The 18,830-nt window shown below is 43.3% G+C and overlaps 1 protein-coding gene across 1 annotated transcript; it reads left to right on the forward strand.

Annotated features, from left to right (window-relative positions):
* The first annotated feature begins 15,983 nt into the window (after positions 1-15,983).
* GPR50 (G protein-coupled receptor 50) lies at positions 15,984-17,675 on the forward strand. The gene has a single exon (XM_026848593.1). It carries the CDS (start codon positions 16,077-16,079, stop codon positions 16,845-16,847), a length of 771 nt encoding a protein of 256 aa, XP_026704394.1. The 5' UTR covers positions 15,984-16,076; the 3' UTR covers positions 16,848-17,675.
* The last annotated feature ends 1,155 nt before the right edge of the window (positions 17,676-18,830 follow it).

Raw genomic sequence — 18,830 nt, forward strand, 5'->3', positions numbered from 1 at the left:
TGGGTTTGTTTTTCATGGAGGTGCAGTCATGTCCTGGTTTTGGCTGGGATAGAGCTAGTTTTCCTTCTTAGTAGCTTAAATAGTGCTGTGTTTTGAATTCAGTATGGGAATCCAGTATGAGAAGAATATTGATAATATACTGATGTTTTCACTTGTTGCTAAGAAATAAAAGACTTTTCAACTCCCCATGTCTTGCTAGTGTGCAGGTGTACAAGAAGCTGGGAGGGAGCAGAGCCAGAGCACTGGACCCAAACTGGCCAGTGGAATATTCCATATTGTATAACATCATGCTCAGTATATAGATTAAGGTTGGCCAGGACACTCACTTTCTTCCAGGATTATGGTTTCAGGATTTTTCCTCCTCTGGGATCACTAGCTGGAAACAGGCTGGGCGTTGGTTGATGGGTGGTGAGCAATCGCGTTGTGCATCACTTGTCTGTATATTCTATTATTGCTATTATTATTATAATTTTTATTTTAAATTTTATTTCCTTTCAATTATTAAATTGTCTTTATCTCAACCTATGAGTGTCCTTACCTTCATTCTTCCAATTCTCTCCCTCATCCTCTGGGGCGGAGTGAGTGTGCAGCTGTGTGGTGTTGGAGTGCTGACCAGGTTTAAACCATGACAAGTCAACACTGTGTTGCTTTATTTGTGCTCCCAAATGAAGGCTGTTAGATCTGCTGAGTTAGCAGACGTGGGCCCATGCTCCTTGGGGTGCATCTTCCCCACCTTGGAGCCAGGGAGATGTGACAGGGAGTGATGCAATAGCCTGGGCACAGTGTGCCCCTGGGGAGGTTCTTGGATGGTTCAGACTGGAGAGTTTGCTGCAAGAGCTGGTCTTGGTTATATTGTGTAAATCTGTTACTGAAGCTGCAAATCCTGGTTCCTTCTAGCTCTGACATTACAAATAACTTCCTGGATTCCTTAGAATACGTACAGATACTTGACAGAGCTATTTGGGTCTGTTAAAAACTTCATGTGGCTGGACAAGGGCGGTCCTGCTGGACTGAAGATGACCCCCTTGCTCTCAGAGGTGTTTCCTGAGCTGCCTAAATGAATGTACAACCCACGTTGGTGCGTTCACATGCCTGACAGGGAAATGCACACTGTATCATGCCATGCAGCCAGCTCTGCTCGGAAAGCAGAATGTGTTTGCTGGACTCCTCTCGGGTTTCTCATTAATGTGCAAAGTTCTCATCTGTTTCTGGTAGTGCGTCAAGCAAACTTTTGAACAAAATTCCTGCAAAGCTTTTTTGTAGTGCATGCTAAGATCGCCTTGGATCTCCCTGTCCTGTGTTTCTAACAGCTTGCTTTTGAGGCTCCCCATAAAAAGGAAGTGGGCAACATGCTGTGCTTTCTTGTTGCTTACCTTGACATGCTTGTGTTACACTCCAGCTTGTGTTACACTCCAGCTGAGGAGTAGAAATCCTCATCCTTTATAACCCTGTCAAATCAACCCCCTCTAGGAAGATATTTCTAATGATACGTGTTATTGCAAGTGCCCTTAAGATTTCATGATGAATGCATGATGTTGGTGTTTGCCTTTGGACACAAGGACTTCTCACTAGAAGACTCTGCATTAAGTCCATGCCTCATTTAATCCTTAAATCTTCTGTTACTCAGGAGTTTGCTGATAGACAAAAGTATTTAACTGGGGACAGGTAACAACATGGGGATTACTAAGGAGAGGAAATGGAGGTTCACAAATGGTTCTGAAGAGACTGGGAGGCAGGAAGTAATATCTTAAGCTTAATGAATGACAGCTCTTTAAAAAATGCTGTTGTTAGATAAAGAAAGTCTAGGAGTGGGGAAGGGGGCTTTTCAGAAATTGCATAGAGTGAGTGAGGTTTTTCTTTTAGAAATTTTTGAATCTTGATCGTTTCTCTGGTCTTGCTCTCCAAAGCAAATTAAAATGTCCTCTAAAACCGATAGACATTCCAATACTTCAGGAGCAAAAGGCAGTGTGAAAACCCGTAGCTCTTCTGTTTTGCCCTGCTTGGGGGGAGGTCTCTTGCTGGCTTTAGGTGCTGGTAAGTTATTCCTTTGTTTCTGAGCTTGCTCAACCAGCACATGCCTAAACCCTTTTCTTTTTTTAGCAAGTGATGTGGAAGGCAGCTTGGATTTGGGTAATGGCAATGTTGATCTAGAAATGCTCCTTGTCAGTAATTTTTAGGAGACGCTGTGCCTGAGAGGGATGGTCAACCCAGGGGCCCTTCCATCGGTTGGTGCTGACGGGTTTCATAGTCATACCCTCGGCCATACAAACACGGAAGCGGGGAGCAGAGTCTCCCTTACCAACCACCAGCTGGCTTAAAAGGTCCTTGTGGGGTTTTCATTTAAAGGGTTGCACACAGCCCTCTCCAGGCCTTTCTGGCTCATCATGGGAGTCATAAGGCTCGAGTTACACTTTACCACTTTGAAGTATCCTGGTATGGATATTAAGTAGTTTCAGAGAGAAGAAATCTATGTGATTTATTTCTTGCTAAGGGAAGTTCAACAGGGATAAAAAAGGAAAGGGAGGGGAAAGTTTAAGGGGACACTCAAAGTACTATCACTTGATGGTGATTATACAACTCTAAAAATAGGCCTGCTCTTATCACTACAGACTAGAAAGTAGGACTCGGGGGCGTTTCAGGATTAGGCAACTGAGCTAAGTACATCAGAATTTCTTTGGTTTATATGGATGGCCTTTTTTCCTTTTTTTCAGCAGCTTTTATTCTTTCTGGTGTGTTTTGCTGAGGGCAAAAGTTTGTGTAAGAGCAAAATCCAGTGATGCTCTTGCACTGGAAGCTGTCAGTGGCAGAGGTGTCTGCCAGCCTCATCAGTTGTGATCCACAAGTGCAAGATCTCCCTTTTAATGTGCATATTGCTGCCTGTGAGTACGGCTACTTACTTCAAGAGCTTCCTCCAGTAATTTAGGTGTCAGTCCCATGAAATCTTACTCTTCTTCAGGCCAGCTGGATATTAGCCACCATTAGACTCTGTATTGAGATCAGTGCACCCATATGAACTATTTGTTCACACACTCATGTCAGAGCATGTTTACTGTGGGCTTTGCCACAAAACGTCTTTTTTTCTGTTAATATACCACACATTGCACCTCAAAGATAATTAAGTTTTATAAGTCACTAGGAAAAAACCAGAACCAGATGCCTTCCAGCAATACCTGTGGGACTCCCCAGTCCAAGTTCCTCATAGCATCGATCATTTCTTGTGGCCCATCCTGTACCCAGCCTTGACATGAGTCCTGTAAACCCTGTGGCATATCTGGAGCGAAGCTTTTGCTTATGTTCTGGGAAACACTGTTTTTTGGACTCATTTCTGGGAAAATGGAAAAGGTCCTTTAGGGCATGCGTTGTTTTTTTGAGGTAATTTTTTCCAGTATCATTTTTATTCTTATTTAATCAGCTTTAACTGTTTTCATTGGACTTTTGCCGATGCAGTTGTATCAGAGTCCCTAAAGTGTTCCCAGGTGAAAGTAACTCTCCATTTCCAATGGGATTAGTAAATAGTTGTGAATGAACCAGGAGGTACAGAATAGATTTTTTTTTTTTTTTTTTTTTACTTTCTACTCTCCTCCTCGCACAGTTCACATAGTCTTGATAAAACCATCAAACTTTGGGTCTCTTTCTTTCCCCATCTGTAATGTAAGGAACATTACTCCTCTTCCCAGCAGACTGTGAAGGCTGGATGAACCATAATTCAGGTAGTTCAATCTTTTTCCTTGCCATGGGGCTGGATGCTGGCTTTGGAGGACTGACTGTGCAGAGAAGTGTAAGTAGCTCCTCCAAAATATGCTGCTTTCCTGTCCCTCATGGTACCATTTCTCTTCCAGCCTCATCCTCACTGCATATGCATACTGTGGCAGTATCTGCTTCATTGCCAGGACCTATGTGAGGCCACAGGAGAAAAATATGTGAGGAATTCTGTGAACTAAATCTACCTCAAGGTTTATTTGTATAACCTGCTTTTATAACATTGGCCACCAAATGTTTGAAAAAATACATTAGAGTTATCAGAAGAAAAGCCAATTAATTGCAGTGTGGCATAGTAAAGCATACAAGGGCTGTGCTGTAGCCTATAATGAGGTTATCACCTTGGAGATAAATGGGATCCCAATTATATTTCTTTTTCCTAACCCTAGTGGCAACTTCTGTGCAGCAGAATAAATATCCTGCCCTGATTATCACCCTGCTACTGCTCTAACACTCAAGCCTTCACATTGGTAACCTTTATTCAGTTCAGTATTTAACTAGCAGACCCTCTGTTTTCAGTGCTGAGAAGATGAGCAGAAAGGAGGTGGTTTGTTACAGTGATTGGCAAAAAGGCCATTTATTAGAAAGCTGGTATGTTCCCTGCACATCTCCATCAACATCAGGGTGTGCTGGCCCCTGCCCATAAGTTGTGGTCAGTGAGGTCTTTGCTTGGCCAGTGAATTCCTCACCCCAAGCCCAAATCAACAAGTCACTTTAGAAGGTTAGCTTCGGTTTAGGAAGGCATCCAGCCTTTGATGATCAGATCATGGAGTGCCAGGGTGAAAAGTTGGTGCATCAGACAGGAAACCCCAAGTAGGCTAAGTCTGGAGAATATCTGAGAGCACCAAGGGGAGAGTAAAGATGGAGAGGAACAGGCCTCTTTTCCCTCCATCTCCTGCCAGCCACGTTTTCAGCATGTTTACTCAACACATTTACAGCAAGAGGAGGAGGGTGCTGTGTAATTACAGTGAGGACAGATTTAACAGCTAAGGCAAATTAAATGCAGATCTGTTATGGCAGACTGGAGTGTTCATTTGCCTGTGAACAAGTCTGCTTCCTGCAACTCTCTGCATGATGGGCTCTTCATTATATCCCTGCACTTCCCTTTCTTTGGGCTTTGACACCTGCTTGCAGGACAGTTTTTCTTAATTAATAAATGTAAGATTTGCCCTGTAATACTGTAAGAAAAGTGCAGGCTGATACAACTTGTTTCATGCTTTTCAAGACAACTTGCAGAAGTATCAGATTGGCCAGCCCACTTGCACTCGGTTTGTTTCAGATTTGCCCTACCTATGTGAGATCAGATTCTGGTTCAAGGAATGGCATTTGTTTACCCTCTCCAAAACACATGAGAAAGCAATTTCAGTAAAATAGTCTGTATGGCACAGACTAACCTGTCTTGGCAGTGGAAAACAGGAATTCATGAAGTTCTTAAGGAGGCAAGATTTGCTGGGAAGGAAAATAGTCCTCCTTAGATCAACCCAGAATGGGAAAAGAGGATAAGATTCCTCTGGGCACATGACCCCATCTCAGCGTCACTGAGCTGAGGTTGCTCAGAGCACAGCTGCTCTGTGTTAGTGTGTGTACCCAGCAAAACTCTGTTCTGTTAACTCAAGCTCTCCTATTAATATTTCTCTAATTATTGAGTTAGGCTTTGTTATGTTAGGAATTATTTCTAGGTATTATTTTGGGCTTAGTTATATTAAGAATTGGCTCAATGGTTGCACTCAAAGAGCTGCAGTCAACAGCTCAGTGTCCAAGTGGAGAGCAGTGACGAGTGGCATCCTCAGGGGTCGGTGTTGGGACCGGTGTTGTTTAACATCTTTGTTGGCAACATGGACAGTAGGATTGAGTGCACCCTCACCAAGTTCAACAACACTGTTGACATGTGGTGTGGTGGACACACTGGAGGGAAGGGATGTGCCCATCCAGACCTGGACCTGTGCAAACCTCATGGAGTTCAACAAGGTCAAGTGCAAGGTCCTGCCCACGGGTTGGGGCAATCCCAAGCACAAATCCTGGCTGGACAAGGAGTCGATTGAGAGCAGCCCTGCAGAGAAGGACTTGGGGGTCATAGTGGATGGAAAACTGACTGTGAACCAGCAATGTGCGCTCACAGCCCAGAAAGCCAACCGTGTCCTGGGCTGCATCCAGAGCAGTGTGGGCAGCAGGGCAAGGGAGGGGATTCTCCCCCTCTGCTCTGCTCTCGTGAGACCCCCCTGCAGTGCTGTGTCCAGCTCTGGGGGCACCAACATCAGAAGGACATGGACCTGCTCGAGTGGGTCCAGAGGAGGCCATGAAGATGATCAGGGGCTGGAGCACCTCCCTTATGAGTGCAGCCTGAGAGAGTTGGGGGTGTTCAGCTGGAGAAGAGAAGGCTCTGGGGAGACCTTATAGTGGACTTCCAGTACTTAAAGGGGCTACAGGAGAGATGGGGAGGGACTCTTGATCAGGGGTTGTAGGGATATGATGGGGGGCAATGGTTTTAAACTGAAAGAGGGTAGATTTAGATTAGATATAAGAAAGCAATTCTTTGCTGTGAAGGTGGTGCAGGTTGCCCAGAGAAGCTGTGGCTGCACCCTCCCTGGACAGGTTGGACAGGGCTTGGAGCAACCTGGGCTAGTGGAAAGTGTCCTATGCCCCTGGGTGATCTTTAAGGTCCCTTCCAACCCAAACCATTCTATGATTCTGTGATTCTGTTACTTATGTTGATTACTTTTTTGTCTAAAAATGACCTTTACATGGCAAATGACATTTTTTTGTTACTCTCTTGTTCTTGTCGAATAGAGTGCTAGAGGAGATACTGATGCCAGGATCAGTATGTGTTAGAGATCTGTCCTGAGCTTCTATTAGAAAGTGAGGCTGGATTTGGGGCAGCATTTTGTGTTGTGCTGGTCTGTGTCCAGACTGAGCTTCTCCTCTATGGTCTAAGAACACCTTGATCTCTCCTGATGTGTGGTACTGTACAATGCTACTTTGTCTGAATCTTCAAAAAGGATATTAAACTGTATCTTGAAAAGGGCACCTGAGTTTGGTATTACAACATCTAATACATCCCAAAAGTGAACCTATGTGTGTTCACAAACAACCCTATGAAAAGCACCTTTAAGTCTTAATAGGAAATCTGGCTGATTTGAATCTGTGATTCTGTGAATCTCCATCTGTAGTCCTCACCTCACACAACTTCTGCTTTCTGTCCTAAGGCTTAACCAACAGACAAGCCACAGTCTGAAAACATTTTGCCTGTAGCAGGCTTGGGCAAGATTTGGCCCAGAATGAGTTAAAGGCTAAACAACCTTCACCGATAGAAACATTTTTGTGTGCATTTTTTTTAATAATAGCTTCATCATTTCCATATACAATTCAAAAGAGTTACAAGCACAGAAAATTGCCTCCCATCCCCACCAACTAACCAGAAAGTGCTGGGACTGGAGAGAGAGACTTATCCCTGGGATTGCAAGTCTGGGAGCCTGAAATAAGCTGTAACACCTGTCCCTGCAGTGGATGTCCATGGGTGTAGTGACTGGTTTTGTCACTAGGGTTTAGGCAACAAACCGTGCTGGTGAAGCAGAGGGAGGAGCAGGAGCTGGCTCCTGGGCTCAGCTGTGTTGGTTTGGCAGGGCTCACCAGGGTAGTCAGGCATGATATTTGTTGCTAAAATCAGCTGTGTGTTCAGATCTGGCTATATACTCTACCTGACAGCTGCCTAGGAATTGGTTTCTTGCATGTAGCTCCTTTCCAGGCCAGAAACACACTTTGACTGGCACGAATAGCAAAAGAGCATTTTTAAATCTATTAAGCCTGAGTTCACAGATTTTATTTAAGAATAGTAGCAGATAGCAAATGGTGTGAGTACAACTGCTAGGACTGGAAGAGGATGGATGCTGGTTTGTCATTTCAGTAGCTGCTGGCAATAATTCACATTTATGCTTATATAGGGCCTCTCCTGTTTCAGAGCACTTTACAAACCAGTTGATAAGTAATGGACTCAGAGTTATCATGGGCTTGTAGAGCTCACCTCTGTGCTTGAGTGGACAGTGTGTGAGGGTAAACATAAGGGCAGCAGCCTGCACTCCCTACACAGTCTGGATGGGAATTAGGTAGCTGCTTAAAATCACATAGTACCACTCAGCAAGGACTTCAGGCGGAAAAAGGAGGGTAAACATGGAATTCAGAGGGTGTCACTGATAGCCAGGGCATCAAGTGGAAGTTTGGGTACCTGGACTCCCTCTTCCATGGCTGCAGGAGGTTTTGTTTAGACTCTTCCCACAAGAAGCTGCCATCAGGAGTGGGCAGCCATCAGCCGTGGTGTCCCTGCAGAGTCAGAGGCTGCAGCCAGTGTGTGGGCTCGGCTGGCACCACCGGAGGTGCAAATGGGAGGGGGGCCCCAAGGCCCTCCTGCCCTGGCACTTGCTCTCCATCAGCCTTGCGGGGATTTGTGGTGTTTCTGAGCCCATTTGGCAGTGATACAGGGAGGAACCGAGTTTTTAAGTTGAATGGGTTGTGATCTCATAGCCTTCCTGCAGGCTGTGGGTTTGGTAAAGTGTAACAGTTCAATGACAGTAGCTGGGACACATAACCAGAAGGGGTACTTCTCAGCACTTTTTTTGTATATGTAAAGAGCCAGATCAAAGACCACCGCTTAGTCCTCCATTACTAGCAGATCTAGTTGCCATAATTGCATCCAGGAAAAACATCGCACTAACAAAAGCTAAGTTTAGAAATCCAGAAGTATTGCAGCAGCATGGTTTTCCCTCATGTAAAGAGTCAGAACTTCCAGGAAAACACAGGAAAAAGTCATTAAAAGGCACATAAATGAGCAGAAAGTTGTGTTTTTAAAAAGTTGAAAATTGTTGGAGTTAGGTAAAACATCAACTTTACATAGTTTCCGTTTTCTTTATAATATCTCCAGATCATCTTTTCAGGAAGGTGTGCCTAAACTGATCGGGACATGTTAGGATTCATGTGGAAGAACAGGGGAAGCTTGCTAAACAGTGTTTCTCTGGGACAGTCTAAAAACTTCCTTCTTGTTTTTAAAATACTGAAACTCTGAAAATGGGGAAATTGTTCTGCACTGGTGCCAAAAGACAGTTGACCCCTTTTTAAAGGTCTGGAAGAAGGTGTAATTAAAATCATTCAGTTGAGAGTGAATGTCCAGCTACCATCTGTGTCATACCGAGGGAAAAATCACCTCTTTAACATTATTTCCAATGGTAAGTGATATAAGAAAAGATATGAAATCACACGAGCAGGGTTGGTCTCTAATTTCCAGCCTATTTCCACAGACTTCAGAGCTCAAATACAGCTTTGAATCTGGCTGGCCTTAGCCAAATGAAAATTATGAATCCCTGGGGTGTAAACACTGCAAGTGATTGCACTCCACTGCATTCAATTAGAACAGCTGAAGGCATGGTTCAAATAAGTTTTTGACAGCAATACAATTAGAAGGTCATGATTTAGAAGTAAGTCTAAAATCCAGTAATCCAGTCCTCCACCTGGCAGTGGAAGCAATTCCTTTCTTTACCCATCAGCCAAACTAATATATGGGGCATAACAAAATAAATGTAATTGTTGGGGAGCTAGTTCTTTCCACTTCAGTAAATACTGTGAGTTTTTTCTCCTGGAAGTAAGTCTTTCTCACAGGTCCAGAGGGAAAGGCAGCTTTCACACAGCCATGGCAATATACTGATGAGATGGCTAACGAAGCTTGCAGTTGTGATACCAAAGTGATGCCGAAACATCTGGCCACAGAAGGATGCAGGAGAAGGCTGAGAGTTTGTTTTTCAGACTTCTCTGCCTTGGCCTTGCTCCTGCATGGACATGGGGCTGGCACAAGGCTGGGAGCAGCACCAAGTGCCCACAGCTTTCCCATAGGGAATGATGCCAGTAAATCAGGTAATCATTGGTAGCCCACAGCACGCTGCTGTTGGCTTTGTGCCAGAGACTGTGCTGAGAGATCTCAGCCAGGATAAAGTTAAATTATTCTGGAGTTTTATGCTTTTGTCTAGGACCTTCATGGTGTCCTTAAATTGGATATTTCCATGTTCTCTAACCTTACATCCTAAGGATGCTATGGGCTGGCAATACCTCCTGTCCTGTCTATTACCCTCCATATCATTTTATGCAGCACAGTCAGAATTTGAGACCAGCTGGCAGCCAACTGCATTGTCTGTTTAACTGCAGGAAAACACACTTTATCCCCCCCTGAATTCTGATGGGGTAATGATAACAGATAATTGAATGAATGCTTTTTCAATTCTTTTGTTTATTCCTCTCTTTGAACAGACTCCCTAAATACATAAATAAAATCCTGAATTAAAATTTGTGGATTAATGAATTGAACAACAGATCTGTTTGTTGCTTTTCTTTTTTTCCTGTTGCCTGGATCTCAGGGAGAGTTTCTCTGATTTTCACTTGTTCTCTCCTGTCAAACATTTTCAGTTGTCAGAATGGGTAAGTAACATGCTGGGCTGTTGTATGGGCACGTCAGATGGATCAGTGTTTATCAGAGTGCTGAAGAGTGACAACAATTAACAGTCTGTGATTTCTCATGTGCCATTTTGTTGCTCTGTGTGTGGTGTTCACTGTGCCCTGGAAGCCAAGAGCTTGCGTGGAGCAGTGAAATGGGTTGTAGTCCCCTATAGAAGGATGGTTCTTAAATGCTCTTTGATGGGGCGAACATTGTCTTCCCCACAGTGATCCGTTAGAGTCTGTGTTGTAAGAAATTCTTGTCAGCGAGGGCTGCAGGCTCATGATCTCCCAACACCACAGTATTATCCTTCTCAATTGCAGCACTGTATGATCAATATGATTGCACACGCTCAGTGATATCTTTATATTATAAAAAGAACAAAATTGGTCTGAAAGTGTTTTCTATGAACTGCCACTTAGTTTGCAGAACTGAGCACAGGCTTCACGTCTGCAGACTGGAGGTTGCTGAACTATAAGCAAACGCACAGTGAATGGCAGGTAAAAACAAACAAGAAAAGGAGGCTATCAAAGCTAATAAAGAGTCTCACTACATGCTGAATAAAGCTTTTTTGACCTTATCTTTTTGTCTGGGGCAAACAGTACATTTTGTTTCTGTTTTGCAGTGAGCATAAGGTTTGGAAGGTTAGAGAATATGACATTACCATAAGTGGTCATCAGAGACTTGCTTTACAGTCATGATCTGTTAATTTTTTTACTGAATCTTATTATATATATCTCTCTGAGGTTGATGTGGGTCTTAATTCCAGTTTATCTCCTTGTAGACATGAGTCTGAGTTTTTTATAAAACCCAGAAGGAAAACCATAAAGTTTAAGATGTGTTTTATTATAAGCCACAAATAGTAAGGTGTCAGCACAAACATACCAGTCGCCCCAATAAACTTTTAGCCTTATGTCATTGTGTAGCTTAGCATGTTTTTCTCAATGTAGGTTTTTATACCTGTTGTTTTACAACTGTCAGTTATTCTGGCTGCAGCTGGACAGACACCAGGGTCTGATCTCATTGCTGGGAAGATGTTGGGACAGTGTCGGGACTGGTCAGGCAGTAAGGCCCCATGGCACTCATGTCCATTGTGCTTGTGGGTCAGCTTCTCACCTGCTGGCCTTGAGGCTGTTGTATGTAGGTTTGTTTGCCTTAAAATGCTGTGCTGAGCACAGCTCAGAGGGCTGCAAGGTGGCTGACAAGAAGAGGCAACCCAGACAGTAAAGCCCTCTTTCCTCGTCAGTTGAAGCTGGACTCTGCCAGGCGACCAGAAGTTGATCTGCAAAACTCTTGGCTTTGAAGCCACTCCTGTCACTCAGGACATTTAAATTTCAGGATTGGGTTCACAGCTAACAGTGTTAACTTCAGGCTGCACTGAACATCTGTATCTTGTTAACCTGAAGCAAACAGTTCTGTGGAATTTCAGGATGGAATGTGAGTATAAGAGAGCTTTATATGGATAACAGAGAACAAGAGTTTTGGGTGCTTGGTTTGGACATTTTGAGATGTAGAAAAATAGCCAATTTTCAGAAAAATATTTTGCCTTCATTCCCTTCTCCCCCCTTCCCCTTTTAACCCTGTGTCTATGTTCAAGATACCTAAACCACAGCCCATGTGTACTAAAGGACAGCCTCCAGCTCTTGTGTGGGAACAGCAGATCTCTGCAACTGGAGCTTGTGTACCGAGGGATTTCTGAGAGCCTCTGGAGGCAGGCGGGGACAATGACCCTTGTATTTGTATAGCAATGCTCAGTTAATCTCTGTGGAAGAATGATGTGGTTTTGTATGAAAGTCAGGTGCTGTTAGGGCAGCCTGTCATTGAACACCTCTATGTACGTGGTTTATTGATTTGCAGAACTCATTGTGGTATTTCGACATTTCCTAGCATCGGGACTTGACAATAAATCCTCAGATAACCTGTGTTGTTGGATAATCCAGGTAAAATGAGAGTCACGTTCAAGGAACTGCTGGAATACCGGAGCAGGCTGTTGGAGTGAGCAGAAACAGGATTACAGGAGTGTGGGAGCGAGGAGGGGAGCTCAAAGGCAGCAGTACTAGGGCAGAAGATGTTCTGGGATAAATTCCCTTTTGTATTACTTGCACATGTTTATAATCTGCTCTGCTGCTGGGCTTTCAGGTTGGTTTGTGTTGTTTTTGTTTTTTTTTTTCCAAACAATTTGTGGATTACACTGTGAACAGTGTATCATACCTCAAAACCTATAGCTTTGTGTTGGACCTCTGTAATGTAAAAAGATTCAAAGTTTCTCTGATAAGGTGGCCAAGTCTGTATTACTAGAGTGCTTGTGACAGACTTGCCTTTCTCGTGCTTCTTCATGTATGACTCTAACTGGGGGATGAAGCACAGTGGCACACAAACCAAGTAGAAGTTAAAAACAGGATGGAAAATGTGAAAGCTAATAAGGAAATACAGTCACGTGCCAACAAAGAGAAAAAAAACCATCTGAAAATAGTGTCACAGAAGCAGATGATTTAAAATGTGAGATAAAGTCCTGATGGTATTATTTATGGGCAGGACTCCTTTGTTTTATAGTGGAAAAATGTAAAAAAATACAGTAGCGAAGATCAGTGGCAGGAGACTGCTCTTTGCCTTCCCTAAAAGCTACAAATTAGATGGCTCCCCATTCTGCAATGTTTTTGGGAGTGAGGGTCCAGCCTCATCCTACAGAGGACAAGGACACGAGCCTTTGGCTGCAGGGCCCAGCACACAGTGGTCTCATAGCAAATTGAGGATTGCAAAGCTGAAGCAATTTTTAATTCAGGTTATTCTTATTTTAATAATTAGCCAGCAGCCTGTTCCTATACTCTGAAGGACATGTTCTGCTTTGGAAGCATGCAGTGTTCCACCTTTTCTCAGTACTCAGTCATTAAAAAAATTTTCAGGACTGCCTAACAAGTGGCTATTATATGGGTCTGACCTTCATGTTTTCTCACCAGAAGAAAAATGTGGAGTTCACCACACGGCCAAATAAAATGGAAGAGGAGTTTGTTTCTGTGAAATAGTACTGAGTGAACCTTTCTGACCTTATTTTCAGGGACCTGACACCCTGCCAGGGCGATAGCCTTCTAGCTGATAGGAGAGCCAAGACTGCAAGGTGAAAGCACAGAGCAGAGGATGGCAGGTTTGCTCTCCAAGTAAAGGAGGAGATTATTCTTGTCTTGACAAAACCATCTAATTTTTCCCTGCTGGAGCAACATGCAATGAAGTGGTGTCAACTACTGAACTACTAAGTCCATCCTGTGAATATTTTTTATAGATTTTTTTTTCTCCTATATTTTTACTTTCTTCCAACTATTTGAATTGATGAAGAAAGACTGACAGAATGCTCCCAGCAGCTGGCAGTGATGTGGTGAGGCTAATAATTTTCCGTATGACTTTGCTAAGCTTTGAAATCCACTGGTGTGCTATCTTAAGTAGGGAATATCCAGCTTTGTTCTGCTTTGCCTGATCCAGAATAGGTTGTTGAATGTGACTTTCATTCCCAGCAAATGCAGAGGCTTGCTCTCCAGACACCTGTGTATATAAATATGTATCCAAGTGGGACAGGTCCAGTGAAGAGGGAGGGTTGTGGTGCTATCAGTGGAATCTGTCTCTAGCATCCTCTGAAAGTCTCCTAAGTTGGGTTGCTGATACCCCTCTGTCTCTGCCTTTCTGTCTTGAAAATTTTTTGGAAAAGCTTTCCAAAAGGAAATTCTGGTGCTGGAGACACATTTTGCTTTTTGTTGAAGTGTGTATTCATTTTTGATCAAATGAATAGAAGTTTCTCTGAAGAAGAGCATTCCCTCTCTAGGGTGCCTGCATGAGCACTAAGCCTGACCACAGGTGGTTTTGCCCTTGACAGTGGGTATGGAGTTAATTATATGGGGACCAGGTTCAGTGACTGCATTTTAAAAGGCTCCAAGTACGGTATTAAATCAGCAAAAAAGCAGCACTGAGGCACAGCAGCCACATAAGTTGTGTGCTGTGGTAAACCTGTGTATGTGAAACCCCTCTCTGAAAAGATTTCAGCACTTCACATGACCTCTGCTAATACTTCTTTTTAAAAGGCACTTTGTGTCAGCTGTTTCAACTCCACACTGCTGCGGGTTATTCTCAAGTCTGGTCTGTTTTCCAGTCAGCGTGAAGTGGACTCTGCTGCCTGATATGAACTGTTGACTTGTCCTGATAGTTTCTGTTGTCAAAAAAACACAGCAATGAGCCAACTGCAATGGCAATGCAGCTGTGATTTCTGCCAGCCTCTGGGTATGTTTTCCAAATACTGAAGCCAGTGACCTAGCTGAACTGAAATCTCAGTGAGTCCTTTAATGGATACTACTGAAAAAAGACCTCTTCCTAGTGCTTTTTTTCATATAATCTAGTAGACAGCAGGATATGAGGGTTTGAAGAGAACCGTGATCAGTTGGATGGGATGTTGCCTATGACACTTAGGGGCATAGGTGTTAACACCTTAAATGTGTTAAACATAGCCTTTACTGGCACTCTAGAAATATTTTATTTCCTGCCACTGCAGATAGACCTGAAGGTGTATCTGGAAAAGCAGCTGATTTTTCTAGAGTGCTATCCTATAACTGCAATGTTGAGCTCCTCCTGAAATGACAATTTGTCTAGTCATCAAAAAGCTGAGTATTGATCGATGTCCTTTTCAACATTATAGCTGATCCTGTAGTTAAACTAAAAGAACTCGAGGTCCCTTTCTTAATACATTCCTCTATTCTGACTGGCAAACTAACAGAAAAGGGTTTTTGCATAACTAAAAATGAACCAGTCTCATAAAATGAGTAGTAACTGCTGTTAGCAAGTCACTGGTTGCCCAGGTCATTGGAGGCTGGTGTTGTCCCACACAATGTGCCATTTTCAATCCAGCAAGGCTTAAATTATTTTATATTTGCACAAACTCTTAACTCTCTCCATTTTAGAGCCTAAATGAACAACCTGCAACATACACTCTGCAAGGATAGCTGACATCAGCTTATTGATCATATTCCCTGCCCAGCCCAGACAGTGTAGGAGTGACTGACCTTCCATAGTGCATTGAAAAACTTTAATATTAAAGGAACATGAAAACATACCAAATAAGATAAGCACATAAAGGCTGGCTGAACCATGGGTCCCGGAAGAACACACGCTCCTTAGCATGAACACTGCAGAAATTCTGTTGAAAATATACCTGTTCACATGCAAAAGACAAAAAAATACCTTTCCTGTGCAACTGCTGTCAGTGCAATGAATAAATCACTTGAAAACTTAACCTGCCTGCCCCAATTCTTTGGCCCATGATGGACAAAGCTTATGTAAAGTGTCACTATGTGATGTTACAGAAAGTATTGTGTCCTATACATTATTTAAAGGAATGAAGTTCTCTGCAGGACAGCAAATGCTAGTGGCTTCCTGGTGACTACAGCCATGCTGGCTGATTTACAAGGTGAGCAAAATCTTTTTCTCTTACACGACTTAGAGGGACATGGGAACCTGACCCACAGCCATAGCTGAGTTAAGGGTAACACTTCCAGTTTAGAATTTTCTTAAGAAGGAATGTGCATGTTAATCATGCCTAGTTATTCTCCATTGCTGCCACTGGTAGAGCAAAATCTTATTTTCTAGGATTTCAAATCCTCAGTGGAGGGTAGAGTGAAGCCCATTAGAAGAGTTAGGCCTAAAGAGGAGTTCTGAGTTGTGAATTGTCTATCTGGACCTACACTAACCTCTCATGGTCTCTCTCCTTTTTGTAGGCAACATCTTTGTTGTCAGTTTGTCTGTTGCAGACCTTGTAGTTGCAGTTTATCCATATCCTCTGATCTTGAGTGCCATTTTCCATAATGGATGGACCATGGGAAACATGCACTGCCAGATAAGTGGGTTCCTGATGGGCTTAAGTGTCATTGGGTCCATTTTCAACATCACAGCGATTGCAATCAACCGCTACTGCTACATCTGCCACAGCCTTCGGTACGATAAGCTCTTCAACCTGAAGAACACCTGCTGCTATCTCTGCCTGACCTGGATACTCACAGTAGTGGCAATTGTGCCAAACTTCTTTGTTGGCTCCTTGCAGTATGACCCCCGGATTTACTCCTGCACCTTTGCCCAGACAGTGAGTACATCATACACCATCACAGTGGTGGTGGTTCACTTCATTGTCCCACTGTCCATCGTGACGTTTTGCTACCTACGGATCTGGATTTTGGTAATTCAGGTCAAACACCGGGTAAGACAAGATTGCAAGCAGAAGCTCAGAGCAGCTGACATCCGGAATTTCTTGACTATGTTTGTGGTTTTTGTGCTTTTCGCTGTGTGCTGGGGACCATTAAACTTTATTGGCCTTGCTGTTTCAATTAATCCTTCAAAAGTGCAGCCACATATTCCAGAATGGCTTTTTGTCTTGAGCTATTTTATGGCCTATTTTAACAGCTGCCTCAATGCTGTTATCTATGGGCTTCTTAACCAGAATTTCCGGAAGGAGTACAAAAGGATACTGCTGGCACTCCGGACTCCCAGGTTGCTGTTCACCGATGCATCCAAGGGTGGGACGGAAGGGATGAAAAGCAAGCCGTCTCCAGCCGTAACAAACAACAATAACCAAGCGGAAATACACTTATGAGTCCCAACAGTACTATTTATTCTGGATTACAGTTGTATATATAATATAAAAGAGCCTTTCTATGTGTGCATTTCACAGCTGGTGTTGCTGGGCCTCATGCAAGGAAGGAGTCTGCTACCTTGCATGCTTAATTATTGCTGTGACATCAGGGCTTTGAGTAAGGAATGTCAGAACAGAAAAGACTGATCTTTATTTTATTTTCTTTTTTCATATGCTATCTTTCACCATGTGCCTAGCTAGTAAGTTTGGTTGCTTTTGCCACAAACATGCCAATACCCTCGGAAAGGGAAACGTTCAGAGTGCATGGAGAAATAGTTATGCTTGAAATGCAGCCTTCAAGAACTAGCAAAATTCCCATGAGTTACAACAAACCTTTCCTCCCTCCCTCTGAATTCTATTCACCCCAGACTATAGCAAACAGAGTGTAAACTGCATGACTTTTAACCTTTTCAGTTAGGTAACAGTATTAGCCAGCAGGCATACATACTGGCATGATGACTTCCACTGCATGTGCATTTGTTTTTATTTTCTCTTAAGCTTTAGAAGCCAGCCTGGGCTAGGTGTGAGGCAGGCATTTTAATTGAATATCTACAGATATTAAATACCCTTGCACTCTCCTCCAGGTCATGACTAAAACATATGATGTAATCTGAATGCAGGAAAATACTTGGAGCCTGATTCTAATTTAGGCAGTGTCTTATCATGGCCTGCATTCATTCCAAACATCTTTCAGAAGTCCCTGCTACATGAACATCATAAAAAAGATGAACATAGCAGAATCCCATCTGTTTAATGCAGATGCCGGCTTTTAAGTTCCAGGAATATTTACACTTGCAGACAAAGGGAGAATGGGAAGGAAATGTTTGTTCCAAACACCTCTCCTTTTCCCCACCACATAACATGAAAAAACGTGGACATTTTTTTTTCCATTTTATTTATGTACAAAACTGTAATTAATTCATGGAGCTGGGAGAGGAAAGCTACTTAAGCATATTCATGCATCAGTTCTCAGTTAATGCCTGAACTCTGTTTGTGTCATTGGAAACAATGTCCTGACATGCTGGGAAGGCCAGTATCACCAGTTGGAAACAACACATGGGCAAAGAGAAGGCTGTTTCTTTAATGGAGTGTATGTGTGTGGTGGGGGTGATGGCAGCTGTCTGTAAATATGACTTATTTTTTTCCCTTAGCTTCACTGTGAATTAATCTCCTTATAGTTTTAAACATCTGCTTTGACACAGTCCCATAAAATCAGCAGGTAGAACTCCCCTGGTGCAACTCTACCTTCAAGCTAGTAAACCTGGCTTGATGGCTGGTGTACTGAGAGGCACAGTGGGAGCTGTGTGATGGAGAGGAGCAGGTCTGAGCCCCGTGGGTCTAATGAGGACAGCAGCCAGCCCTGCTCCTGATCATGGGGTGCAGCCTTCTCTCTTTGATCACGGTCAAAGCAGATGTAGTTCCCAGGGCTGAACCCTCGAACACTGAGAACCAGGCTTTGCGATAGCATGTAGGTGCTTAGAGATGGTGGTTTGTAGGATTTACAAAAACCCTAAGCAGGATAAGGGTCTAATCCTTGGCGAAGTTAACAAGCCATTTGTGCATTGTTTGCTGACAGCAACTTGTTGCTGAATGTCACCTCTGCTGATTTTTTGGGGGGAAGAGGAGTTGAGAGACATTAAACCCGTTTATGAAATGGGGCAAGAAACATTGCATGGCACGTTGCTTTGGTGAGGACTGGTGTGCATGCTGCCACGTGGTGAAGGTTGCTGCAATGCAAGGGGGGGCTTGTCTATGTGTTTACAGGGCACCCTGGCATTTCATGAAGTTTCAAACTTGAACATCTCAGCCACTTCAGATGATTATTGTTTTAAAATGTACTGCAGCCAGTCTCCCATAATAGGAATCAAACTGAGTTCTGTTTTGGCCTCTCAATCTGCCTGAGTATGGCCAAATAAAGGTATCTTGACCCTCAGAAATAATGTG

The sequence above is a fragment of the Athene cunicularia genome (assembly GCF_003259725.1).
Source record: "Athene cunicularia isolate RWA chromosome 4 unlocalized genomic scaffold, athCun1 chr4_part3, whole genome shotgun sequence".
Lineage (NCBI taxonomy): Eukaryota > Metazoa > Chordata > Aves > Strigiformes > Strigidae > Athene > Athene cunicularia.